The 13012-nt window shown below is 40.7% G+C and overlaps 1 protein-coding gene across 1 annotated transcript in view; it reads right to left on the bottom strand.

The window, feature by feature from the left end:
• Nucleotides 1–13012, bottom strand: part of LOC135477728 (mucin-16-like) — a 141302-nt gene that overhangs the window by 88177 nt on the left and 40113 nt on the right. The window contains exons 16-28 of the mRNA XM_064757923.1: nt 10515–10770; nt 9657–9855; nt 8889–8980; nt 8560–8609; nt 7697–8044; nt 6914–7125; nt 5769–5911; nt 4755–4864; nt 4182–4331; nt 3355–3448; nt 2516–2670; nt 1369–1485; nt 534–665 (exon numbers count right to left, since the gene is read on the bottom strand). Of these exons, the coding sequence (XP_064613993.1) occupies nt 534–665; nt 1369–1485; nt 2516–2670; nt 3355–3448; nt 4182–4331; nt 4755–4864; nt 5769–5911; nt 6914–7125; nt 7697–8044; nt 8560–8609; nt 8889–8980; nt 9657–9855; nt 10515–10770 (2058 nt within the window). The remainder of the gene's footprint in view (nt 1–533; nt 666–1368; nt 1486–2515; nt 2671–3354; nt 3449–4181; nt 4332–4754; nt 4865–5768; nt 5912–6913; nt 7126–7696; nt 8045–8559; nt 8610–8888; nt 8981–9656; nt 9856–10514; nt 10771–13012) is intronic.

Below are 13012 nucleotides of genomic sequence, written 5' to 3'. Positions count from 1 at the left end.
TCACCGAAATAATTTGTTGTTAATGAGCAAGAAAAATGCCTTTATAGGAGTTAATTCTATCTTCACCGTGCTGTACTGTACACAGCTGTACTATATTTAAAATATCAGTCAACACATGTGGTCACCGAACTACTTTTCTGTCTATAAAGTGAATGAAAATTACCTCTACAATGTGTTTGATTTGTAAGTAGCGACGTCCACTTTTACCGAGAGGAGAGCGGAAGTTGTTGGTCAATTAGGCTAGATATCTTCAAGTTTTCATCAGACAACCTACTTTATAAGAAATTTCCACCCATTTGACATGTGTGTTGTACATGCCAGAGCCAGTGCTTGTCAGCTCCGAGCCACAGCCAAATTTATCAAGTAAAATACAAATGCGCTAAAATTCAGCACAGCAGAAACAGATTTTAACTGCAGGAGAACACAGATTTTACACGATATTGTAGAACACATGAACGAAATTCTGTCAGCAGTTTGACGTTTATTCCATCAAGGTGTAATGTTCATTCAGCGAACGCAATGTAGTGACTGACCTGTGACATTGCAGTTTACTTCGTCCGACAGATCCCCGAAGCCGCAGTCGTGCTCTCCGTCACAGTGAAATGTCCTCGGGATACACCTGGAGTTGTTGCACGTGAACTCCGTGTTTTCGCAGGTAGGGGGCGCTATAGGTAACACAAACGTGACGTGATGGTAGAATAGGCATGTGATAAGGTTGCAAGTATGAAAATCCATGACTGACGTTGACGTCATTTGAACAATTGCGTTTGGCGCCAGTTACGAGATTTTGCTCCCCTACATTCCTCAAGAATATAGATGTATGCTTATCCAGTCATTAAATTCTTTGACGGAGTACGCTTGTAGGATGGAGAAGTTGGAATGGTCAGAAGGGGCGCTGACATAAATTTTGGCTCAAAACGAAAAATGCGTATACAGCGATATATTTATTTACTTCTTTATGTAGATGACTTCAAGTTTTCACCGTACGCCAATCAGGATTATGGTGGAAGGAGACCGGGTTAAACCCTTTCTACATACTGGAATAATACACATTAACACTAATTCCTCAATCTTTTCATATATGCAAGAGCAAATTTTAGTGTAATTTATGCAGATATATGACTTGGTTTTTTGAAGATATAACCACGTTGTTGGATTTCTCCAGTTTTAAAGTTTCACAAAAAGTACACATTTATGAGTCAACACAGAGTAATGCCTTCAGAATATGCCCCAATGAACGCCTTGCAAACATACAAAAAGGATGAACATTTACCGTACTACTGACATGTGAGTTCAATATATATTTGTAAAAAGTACCCGTATGTCAATACAGTCCTCATAAAATACACAGACGAATGTACTGCTCACCACAATCGAGTTCGTCAGAATTATCACTACAGTCCATGGCACCATCACAGTGGTACTGGGCGTCGATACAATGGCCGTCAGAGACGCACTGGAAATCCTTCGGGCTACAGGTGATGGCTGAAAGGGTAAGGGCAATGGTTACAGTGGTGGGAAGGGTTGGGGGATGGGCATGGTTTTATACGACCCTTACTACGAATGACCCATGATTGCTTGGGGTATTTGTGTAGCCATCAATCGATCTTGTACTGCTTTCATTGGTTTATGCTGTGTTATCTTGCATGCTTTTGTACATTTTTCGCTCAAAAATTGTTCTATTGTCTTATTGTTGCTGTACCCTACTGTCTAATCTCTACACAACACAGAGAAAACCTCTTTAGATTTTCTCGATACCGCATACACGTGTCAAAAATAAAGTTGCCCTCAGCTCTCGAGACATATTTGGCTGTGTAGCTCCATATCAAAACTCAGTTAAAATACTTTTTACAGGAAATGTGATGTTGCTTTGTGATAATTATTTTTCCCACTAACAGTCTCACATGTAGTACTGTTTTCACACTGTTTTCATGGAAAAAAACTCATGTACATGATGCCACATATTGGAGTTCCTTTTAGCTTTCGCCCTAACCTATAACCTATATGATTAAATATTTCTCAATATTCTCATACCCTTTTATGACTGGTGCTTAGCTGAATAAAGTTTTGATTAGTTTCTAGCACAGATAATATTATAAACTCATTACTCATGCTGTATGTGTTTGTCAATCTATTATACGGCATTATTTTCTTTACACAAAATCTAAATTTCCAGCAGTGTTTGTCACACGTCTGTGATAATAGATTATAGCAGAGCAGAGACGACAGTATGCCAGCTGGCAAATGGTCACGCGTAATATGTGAAATACGTCCTCCGGTCATTTCCCCTCAGTTAGATTTTTATTCTAGCTGTTCATGTAAATGATTAAATCACGACCCCAAGCACCACGTCTTGAGCAGAATTAGCCAAAAAATGCAGCGATGTTAATTGTAATTTATTAGACATCACTCGTCTAGAATTACTCAAAATGTTGTATTGTTATCACATTTAATATACAAATACATTTAGTCCTCTTGCATTTCACAAAAATTTTCTCAGAAATTCTAAACTTACAGCATGCCTCATCGGAACCATCATGACAGTCCATAAATCCGTCACAGTAGTAGCTCTTGTCAACGCACGTCCCATCTTCACAAGTAAACTCAGAGTCAGAGCATTGAACCACGCACTTCTCCCCGACACACTCGAATTTGCCCGACTCGCATGTGCTGAAATCAGTACAAGGAATGTATATTAGCCGTTTGGAACATTCCACTGATCAGTGTTTTGCGCTAGATTACAGGCTATTTCACGTTCAGCTGACATAAATGGTGAGCAGTAACAGGTTATGTCGAGTACTAAATAACGATAATTTGAAAAGTTATAGGAAGATTCTACTGAAAAGAATCGCTACTTGTAAAAAACTCTTAAGGGGTAGAGCATCAAATAAATCTTAGCTAAGATAATGTAAGGGACTTTGTTATCTAAAGGACATAGTAGAACAAATCTCCCTGTCGCAGTATACGGATTTGTTTTAATAACTCATATTTAGTAAAACCAAAACAAAATCCAACTGAGGGATCTTCCAGTCACACCAATATTCATTTACTTTCCGTGTTTTTTTTTACCGTTACACATGAACACATGAACTACTGCATAGTTCAGACAGAGATGTTCCATTTTCTCATCCTGCTAAAATTCTACATATGGCTCTGAAAGAAGTCTGAAACACTACTTTTCACCTGCCGGAGGAACACCTTTTTCTCCTCTTGTTTTTGATAGTGGGCTGCTTTTTTACAATGTGCATGAGCTGTAGTTTTTAATCGTACGCCGTTTCGTTGTTTGGTACAAGACAAGGCGGAAACATGTAACGTTATTAATAGAGTGGTCCCTTTAACAGTGGAATAGCTTACCAGTTTCTGCAGTTGTCTGTCAGTGAAGTTCCCGCCGGGTACTCTATACCGTTGAACATACAACCACACTCCATAGCAGGGATACACCCAGAGTCTGTAAGTACAATAGACGCCATTAACGTTGTCATTTCTGTTTTATTTCCTTCTATTATGCATTGAGGATATTTAGATTTAGGACTGATCAAAATAAATAAAGGCATCATTCATTGTGTGAATAGCAAATCTATGGATCATTTTTTGTTTGAAAGTGGAATTATTTTGATACGAGCATTTTATATCTTGGGTTTTTAAAGAATAATACCCGTGTGTTATTCTAGCATACAATTCAAGCAAATAACGCAGATTCTTCTAAATTTAGTTTAATCCTATTCTGTGAAAGGTAAGCCACAAGGGATGACATTTCTCCACAAAAATCATGGGTGACTTTTAATTTGTGAGTTGTTATCAACAGATTTGTCATGAGATGATAAAAAGTTTAACTACAGTATATAGGCGACACAGTTTTCATTGAAGGAGACGTATTTGATAGATTTGTTAATTGAAGAATATGACCAAGAAATTTTCTCCTAGTGCCCTTAGGCAAGTCAGACAAACCATTCATCCATTCTACAACGAAACAGATTCTAGACTCAACTTCCTGCACTAGATGTACGAGGCTTTTCAACTTTGAGGAGCAGCTCAATGGGAAATGTTGCTGAGGATGGCGTCCTTCTTGTTTCTCATCGCGGGTGGTCGAGTGATTGGTTGAGTGGAACGAACAAATACATGCGTTGCAGATTGTTCTACCTTGTTCATTTCTGGCTTAGTTTATAGGCCTAGTTGCTTACCGCCTTGTACGTAGCCATCCGGACAGAAGCAGCCCTCAATGCAGTGAGTGGCCTTACAGTACGGCTCCGGATCGTCCCCTATGTTCCTGCATGTTTGAGGGCATGGTGACCCACATGGCTTATACACTGAGTTGTTCTCACACTGAATGGCTGGAAGGAAGAATGGCACACTCATCAACATTATGGGATAATAGCACACTTATTACCATCAATGAAAATAGTACATTTATTACCATCGATGAATAATAGCACACATACTACAATCAATGAATAATAGCACACTTGTTACCATCAATTAATAATATCACACTTATTATCATCAATGTATAATAGCACATTTGTGACAATGTATTTATAATAGCACCCTTATTAACATCAATGAATAATAGCACATTTGTTACCATCTATCTATAATAGCACACTTATTAACATAAAAATATAACAGCACACTTATTACCATCCATGCTCAATATCACCCCGGAATAACGGAATAGTGTTTGCTCTCATTATCATGGCATGGAAGTCGTGAAATTGTTCCTTATAGTACCTGGTAGCTACGCCGGGCATACTTACGACAGAGTCTCTGGTGCCTCCACTTGACGGGGACACCTTTACTGTTACACTCCTCAGCGAAGTTAGCGATGGCTGTACAGAGACACTCACAGTCTCCACCGGAGTCACACCTGGGCAGGAGAAACGCCAGAGTAGAGTGGAGAGTTTAAAACATAGTGCATGAAGGCAAAAAGCTCGTAGTGTCAAGTTCACGCCACTACCACGAGGACAAAGAGCTTGTAGTGTCAACTTCACGTCACTACCATGAAGATAAAGAGCACTTATGTCAAGTACACGTAACTACCATGAAGATAAAGGACGCGTGGTTCCAAATGTACGTAACTACCATAAAGACAAAAGGGACGTAGTGTCAAGTACACACGTAACTATCATGAAGATACAAGGCGTGTAGTGTCAAGTTCAAGTAACTACATTGAAGACAAAGGACATAGTATCAATTACACGTAATTACCATGAGGACGACTTAAAGCTCTACTGTCTGACAAAAGATTTGTGTTCAAGAATCGATTGTGGTGATGTCTCTTCTTCAGTACTAACTCACATTATTACTATAGGTGGGTGCTCTTGATACAACGAGCCACCGTCTATTGGTAACACACCATGATCCAAACTCTTTCTCTCGCATTTAAACTTTTCGCCTATTTGTTTCATACAACAAGTAGCCACAGGCTGGCTAATTTCGCCTTTCTTTATTCACTTTTTTCAAGTTGTGTCTAAATAAAATGGTACCTGCTTGATCAGAGACGCCACACGCTAGCATGCCATGTGGAGGCCTTTTTATACGGGTGCTATCTTGAAAAGTCTTCCCTCTGTACGAGTCAACTTATTTTAACTTTTCTAATATACGCGAACTAGTGAAAAGCACATCAGATTTTTAAGTACGGTGAGCAGATCTTTAGAAGAACGGTGTCGTTGTTTGGCAACGGATGTTCTTCTTGAAATACTCTTGTATCGTAGCTTGTAACTGAACACCATTTTGTATGAGTGCGTTTTCGTGTCTTGGCCTTCCCTTACCTGCAGGCGTCGAACAGACAGTCCTCGTAGTAGCTGTTGACGACTGTCTGTGGCATCGCTTTTCGGCATCCCTCGAAAATGGCCCCAGACTTGATGATGGTACAGGAATCTACAGCCCAGGTCTCTCTGAACTTCAGTCGTCCCTGAAATACGATTGTTGTACGGGTTGACTAAATTTGTTTTTGGTAAATCCCCAAAATTATAGTCATTTTCTTTTGCGCGTAGACTTCGTTGTGCCTCGGTTTGCCTGGTGTAGGAATAAGCATAAGGATGGCAGAAATTTGGCACACCTGGAAACCATTTGGAAGTACAAACAAAATGTTTACTACCCCTGACCCAGAGTTATCTCCCTTAGTACATTAAGCTATACACGTCTATGCATTTACATCCCCCTGCACTGCGCGTATATATGTAACGATGTGTTCTGTGTAGCTTTGATACATTCAGCCGCAATGGGCATCCCTAATGGAGGACAACGGTGTAGTTTTTATAGCCACATTCTTCGTCTTCTTCTTCCACCACAAAATTCTCTCCCCAAACTTTTCAACACATGGTGCTTGTCTGGTTTATTTATTTATTTGATTGTTCTTCAGAGTTGTTCATTTACACAATGGTAGTGAGTATTTAGCTTAAGAGGAATGGTGGGTGAGCAAAATGAAAACCAACGTCTTCTTGCCAGGTATTCATAAAGATGACAAACAATTACAAATAAATAAACCTGTGCAATACTTCAAAGTCGAATGTATATGTATTTATTTATATGATTGGAGTGCTCTAGAGTGTTTCACACTTTCAGCATTATGGAGGTAGGTGACCGGGCCCAGGAAATTCACAACCCTCCCGCCGGAGAGGAAGCCAACATGAGCGATGGCACTGTAGAGAGGCTCCTGGGTCAATGTCATGTTGCAGCACCCTAACCACTGGGCCAAGGAAGCCCCTTTTCACTCATGCGATTGCGCTTCATTTCACTGGTGGAGGAAGGGTGCGTGCTTAAGTCAAACCACCGGTATCTGGCAAGTTACTGACGGACTTGACCACCCAAATAAATAAACCTGCCCTACAAAAAGAAAAAATAAATGCAAGACTGATGTGAAGCTATCGTCTACTAAAGGGAAAAAAGGCAGTCCCCTCGTTCACTCTCTTACGCCACAAGCCTCTGTATCGTCACTTGGAGCATCCTGGTCAACGTCTGAGCAAGAAGATGCCACTTTCCAGCTGTCCCCAAACGCGCTGGGTCTCGTCTCGATGCTACCTGACGCGGACTTGAAATCGTTCTCTGAATTCCCGTCGAAATCTCCGCACATACCCTCGACCTTGTTCGCCCAAGATTTAGACAGGTGGATGAAAACTCGAGTACCTACAACAACGATGTGCGAGTTTAGTTCCATTATAGGCTTATCCAAATTCATCCGCTCCACACAAAACATGATGCTAGCATTGCATGTGTGTCCGACACAGGCCTATGAGAAAAAAAGAGAGTAAAACAAGCAACAAATAACAAAACAATTTACTTTGAATTCAGGAAAGACACCCAACATAAAACTAGAATACATGCTTTTTTCTCAAAGAAGCGTTAGTTTTTGTTTTTAACATAACTTAAAGGCATTCCCAAAGCACAAATCTCTGTTACAGGCAGGTTTACAAATTCGTTACTACAGACAAAAGGACTATACTCTTCTCTTCTGTTCTGTCTGCAACTGTGTCGACTTAATTAGATTTTAAAAGCCACCAAAATTTCATGGATTAGTACTTTGTCCAAGGCCTACATGTGACTCTCCACAAAGTATCAGTCAAATCAAATTTCGCAGTCAAGGTGCTGACAAACAGATAGACAGACACACACACATACAAAGGCACTCCGCCAAAAACATATCCTCCTTGCCGAAGAGAATAAGCATGCAGGTATAGATTTGGTTTGATATACAGACCTGAATCCCACTGAACTGTGAGCCCTTTGTCAGTAATGACGTTCACGAAAAACCCGGCTCGCACGATTTTCAGGCCTTTCACGTCATATTGGCTCTCCAGGAGTGTGATGTTGTTTAGCGTGGTGTTCTTGCCTCTCATTAGGTGGATGGTGGCCTCGTTGATGCGGACGTACACAGACTTGGTGCAGGTCACCCCTGTAGAGCCACATGGCACGTTCTCTGCCGTCACCTCGAAATAGTTTTCCGGACTGGAGTCCCGGGCAAGGATGTAGCTACAGGCACCCATGAATGAGTAATGTAGGCCGTCAAAGGTGGTGTAATGAGGGTCACCAGACGCCCAGCAAGTCGCTGTAACAGGCAAGACACGTTTTGTCAACCTTGTGTCCAGGGAGATTACAAACAGGAGTAGAAATAAACACAAACACCCAACACAACAAATATAAAGACTGGTGGGTGACGCATGCGCACTTCTAAAATGTATCCTGTGATGAAGAACAAAGAGCACCGATCCAAAAACAAGAAGAGTAACTACATGGAACACTCATTGGAAATAAAATTTAAAAAGTTACAGAGTTCCTGGGAAAGGACTGCGTGCGGTTTAAGCAGGATGACATTGAAAACCTATATCATAGTTCTCAATCATAAGTCTCAATAATTTCACAGATGAAAGCGAAACTGAATGAAACGTGTCATACGACTTCTTTCCTACGTTGTCTTCGTTTTGCTGCTGGTGTTCTTTGTTAATTTCTTTGTTCAACATGTCAAGCAACATTTTAGTATTACGTTTACATTGCAGGTATATTTTCTTCCCAGGGACAGCTTATGGAAAAGACTTGGTGTTTAGTCATGTATCTAGAAATTACCTGGACAATCAGTTTCGCTGATCTTCACCCATGCACGATTGCGGCAAGACCTACAAACAAAAACGACATGATTTGGTTGGTGTTTCACCTCATACTTAACAATATTTTACTTATACAACGGTTATAAACAGTATTAGTTTAAATTCCCATTTCAATATTTCCTTCGGCTAATATCAACTTCAAACGTCGTTCTTACTTCCACGTGTGCTAAAACCGATGCATTTTACTGTGTTAAGCACAAATTATACAGAAAACGAATTTTTGACTTTTTTAAGCAATGAAGCAAATGTTTCCTATAATTCGAGTCAGGAGATACTTAAGTCACGTACAGCTCTTTGCATCCGATCTTCACAGTTGCTCCTGGCTGGTACCATTTCCCGCCATGAGAGCAAGGGCAGTCTCTCGCCTCAACGCAATTACCCTGCAAGTACAAGGAATATGGTTAGGAAGAATACAGCATTGCAGTAATTAACATATCACTACGAAGCTAAACAGAGTTGACATATGTCTATAACTGGCTGATTAATTATATACGTATTATATTTTATTAAAACATAATTCATGCCAAGAGACATGCATCATGACCGGAGTTCTGATATAATCAAAGACTGCTCCTTCTATTGGTAGTTATTGGACGAACCTATTGAGCTCATATCGCAAGTTTATGTGTGGAAAAACCGGAGTGTCTTAACAAACCACCGCCCTTTTGCCCAGAACCTGACAAAAATCTTAACATAAAGCCGCAGTCAAGCTACCACGTGCAGGATTCGAACTCGCAACCTGGCTAAACTGTGTTCCATCGGCTGCAGGCGATGGCAAAATGTTGCATATTTGAACTAGAGGAATACAGCGGACCACTAAGACTCGCGTCTGCTATTTCTATACGCATGAACATTCTTGAGATGTTTTTTAAGCCATTTCTTGCATTATAGCAGATCTATTGTGGATAATACTACATATATGGGCCATATTGCTTCACGGATACATGATCAGGGCTGTAATCTGGACTATCTACAAAGGTCAACATGAAGGAGTTCACCAAAGTCTTCAGAGGATGTAACCTTCCATGCAATGAATATAGGATAAATGTCACTCACATCAGGGGATAGGGTCATGTTGCCAGGGCAACCGCATCCTTCATAGACTGCTTCTTCCGGACAGGAAGTCGGGTGGTCCATGGTTGCGCATGTCGGTTGACACGGCGACACGTCCTCCAGCCACACCTGGTTCTTTGGGCACAAGACTTCCTCTTTACACGACTCTTTACCACATGCCCAGGTGCCGTTTGTACAAACACTATAAAGAGAGTAAGAAAACAATTATACTTCTCGAACTGGATGCACTCAAGTTTTGCAGTTTTTTGAGCTATACCACTCATAAAATGTTTCCATTATTGGCTGAGTTGGTTAACTTTTTAACTAATCCTAACATATTACATGACAACGTCCTACTTTATGCACTTCCATCCCTCTTTGGTGGTTTGTGTTAAAAGTTGTATTAATACCTGGTCTTATTTGGTATACACATGTCCTCACGGCGCCTACCTCTGTTTGGAAATTTTCAATTTACAGCAACAAAATCTGTAGTGATATTATTTCTTTAGCAGAACTTCTGCTTAATTTCCTCAACAGGTGCAGCCTTGAAGAAATGAAAAGCCAGTGCATTTCTTTTCTAAGGCTACAGCTAAACATTGATCAATCAGTTAACCGGATTTATGAGACTAGACGTTAAGAATGACCAATCAGAAAATGGCCTTTCTGAGACTATAGGTAAACACCTAGTGGTTAACATACATCCCATTTGAGACTATACGTAAACACCTAGAAGTTATTACACACCCTTTCTCTTTCTGAGATTATACGTCTACACTGACCAGTCAGTACACTTTCTGAGACTTTACGTAAACACTGACCGGTCAGTACACTTCCTTTCTGAGACCATGCGTCCACACTCACCAGTCAGTACACTTCCTCCTAATGACGGCGTTAGGCTTATAGATCTGCTGGGCCGGGTTGTATTTGTCGTAACAGGTACACTCTTCCTGTGACACACACTGGCCGAAGTCGTCCATGTACTGTCCGTCACTGCACATACAGCCGGCAATACACTCTTCTTCACAGTTCTCCCGTCCCATGGCCAGGTCTCGGCAGCTCCCCTCACACACGGGTGAACATTCAGAGTAGTGCTGACCAGATGCAGGACAATTGGCAGCTACGGAGTAAAAGGTTTGTTTATTTAGCTGATCCGTGCTTGATTAAGATTGACTGAATTGGTGTTGAACGCCGCGCTCCAGATTTATTTTACATATATAACATCGATCAAGATTATGAGGAGAAGAGACCTGAGTGTCAGGTCTGCCCGCAAACATGCGGATTGCTGTGGGTTTCCCCCGGAGCTCTGTTCCATTTCCTCCAACCACAACGCTGTTCGCCATAGTCTAAATGAAATATTCTCGAGTATGGCGAAAAACGCCAATAAATATATAAATTACAGTTGCAGTTGAAGCAGCAAGAGCGGGATTCGAACAAGCGAACGCTATATTTAGCAACTCTGAATTTCATGTCGTTTGTATGAAAACAACAGAGGAAGACAGTCTATAGTTGAACAAAACAGGATTCGAACTCCATAAGATAAAGGACTAATTGTTCTGTTGTACTATCTCACCATTTTTTAATTAAACCAATAACTGAAATGTAACACGGGCGCTTATTTTTTAACCCTGGTAGAGTTCACTGTAAAGGTGGAGGTGTGTCTTCATGAATATTCATGATTATCCCAGCAGTAAGACGTTGATCAGCGAACCCGGAATTAAATAAATTCGTAGAGAACCTGGCGCTACTGCTTGTGATAAATCCATGGTCAAACAGCTCTATGTATACACTGGAGATAAAGTCTGCAGGGCACATAGTCTTCATAAAAAGACATTTTATGTACGGAAGACAGAAACAGGGAAACCCATGTGCTTCAACACGCAACACTGTCGTGTTAGCCCGTCCTATAATGTGTGGTATACACTAAACCTCCAACTTATCCTAAAAATTATACCAAACCACCATTGACAAACACTCTTTAAACATAATCCAGAGGTTCAAACTTTTCAAATGAATCAAACTGACTTCTGCCAAAGACATGAAACAACAATAACAATTTGTTTCGGCTTTAGAGTTAGAAGGTTCGCTTCCACTGGTCAATCTGAATTAGCGTTAGTGGTCTCTAGATCCCCGTACAAAGATATTGAGGATGCTTCAGCTGATGTTGGTAGACTTTAAAGGCAAAGAAAACACTAAAATAAAGTGTTTATCAGATGAAAGATCGTTAAACACTGTCAACAAAATAGTTTGATTTATTTTTTTAGAATTTTTCTAACCGACTAAAATGCATTGAAACCATAGGATTCTATGGTGGTCTGTTGGGACCCAGAGGGTGTCAGTGAAGTCACATCCAGATTCTATGGTGGTCTGTTGGGACCCAGAGGGTGTCAGTGAAGTCACATCCAGATTCTATGGTGGTCTGTTGGGACCCAGAGGGTGACAGTGACGTGACAGCAATAGTTTTGGCTTGAAACATTTCGTTTCAAGGTCCATTTGTTAAGTACATTCATAGCTCTAAATGAAAATGCATTCTGAATGAAGAAATATTGCGATCTTTCTGTGACAAGTGGCAAAAAACTGGTCCCAATATGGCCAGAAAAGGCCACACTAGGATCCAAAGTTTTAAATGCATTTTTCTAGCTCGAAAAATATTCTAAAAAAAACTAAATCTCAAACCTATTTCCCGGACAGTATTTAATGGTCTTGTCTGTGACATGTACTTCATGCCCGTGTGCTCTTTGTCTTTAAGGCTACGACCTCTGTCTGAGGAGATAGCACCACGAACAGTGAACAGAGAGGAATGTACAGGTTTCCTTTTTATCCTTTATCCCGAGAATGATCCTTAAACTCTTGTGCCTCGTGTTTGCTTGATTCTATTCTCTCTACTGATCATTTGTCGTTTAATGCAATACACAAGAATTTTTCCTGTATACGATGGCTGTACCACAGTTCGGGGTGGGGGAACCGACGTGGCCGGCGTAAATTACCGACCTGAGGAACTTTCCCACACTAGTGGACATCAATAAATAAAACGTCTGCGCAAACTGCTAAATGAGCGTCCTGGACAGCCTACTGTCACCTCGAACACTGAGCCACGACCAGCTCGCTTAGTCCTCACACTGTTAGAATTTATGGTAACGTTCAGCAATCACTGTAGGCCCTAATATTTTACGCATATGGCGTAAATGTTTACCTTTTAAAGTACACATTTCACATTTCACAAACTAGATATTTTTTACACTGTGATAGTAACAGTTAGTACACATGTACATCAGGTACGGGTGTATCCCACTCTCCACCCAAGCAGATCAACGTTTACGTTTAGCCATGCAAGATGCCTGCGGTTTTTTTAATTATGTGTA

Source organism: Liolophura sinensis, chromosome 11, assembly GCF_032854445.1.
Source record: "Liolophura sinensis isolate JHLJ2023 chromosome 11, CUHK_Ljap_v2, whole genome shotgun sequence".
Taxonomy (NCBI): Eukaryota; Metazoa; Mollusca; class Polyplacophora; order Chitonida; family Chitonidae; genus Liolophura; species Liolophura sinensis.
This window is presented reverse-complemented; position numbering and strand designations above follow the sequence as displayed.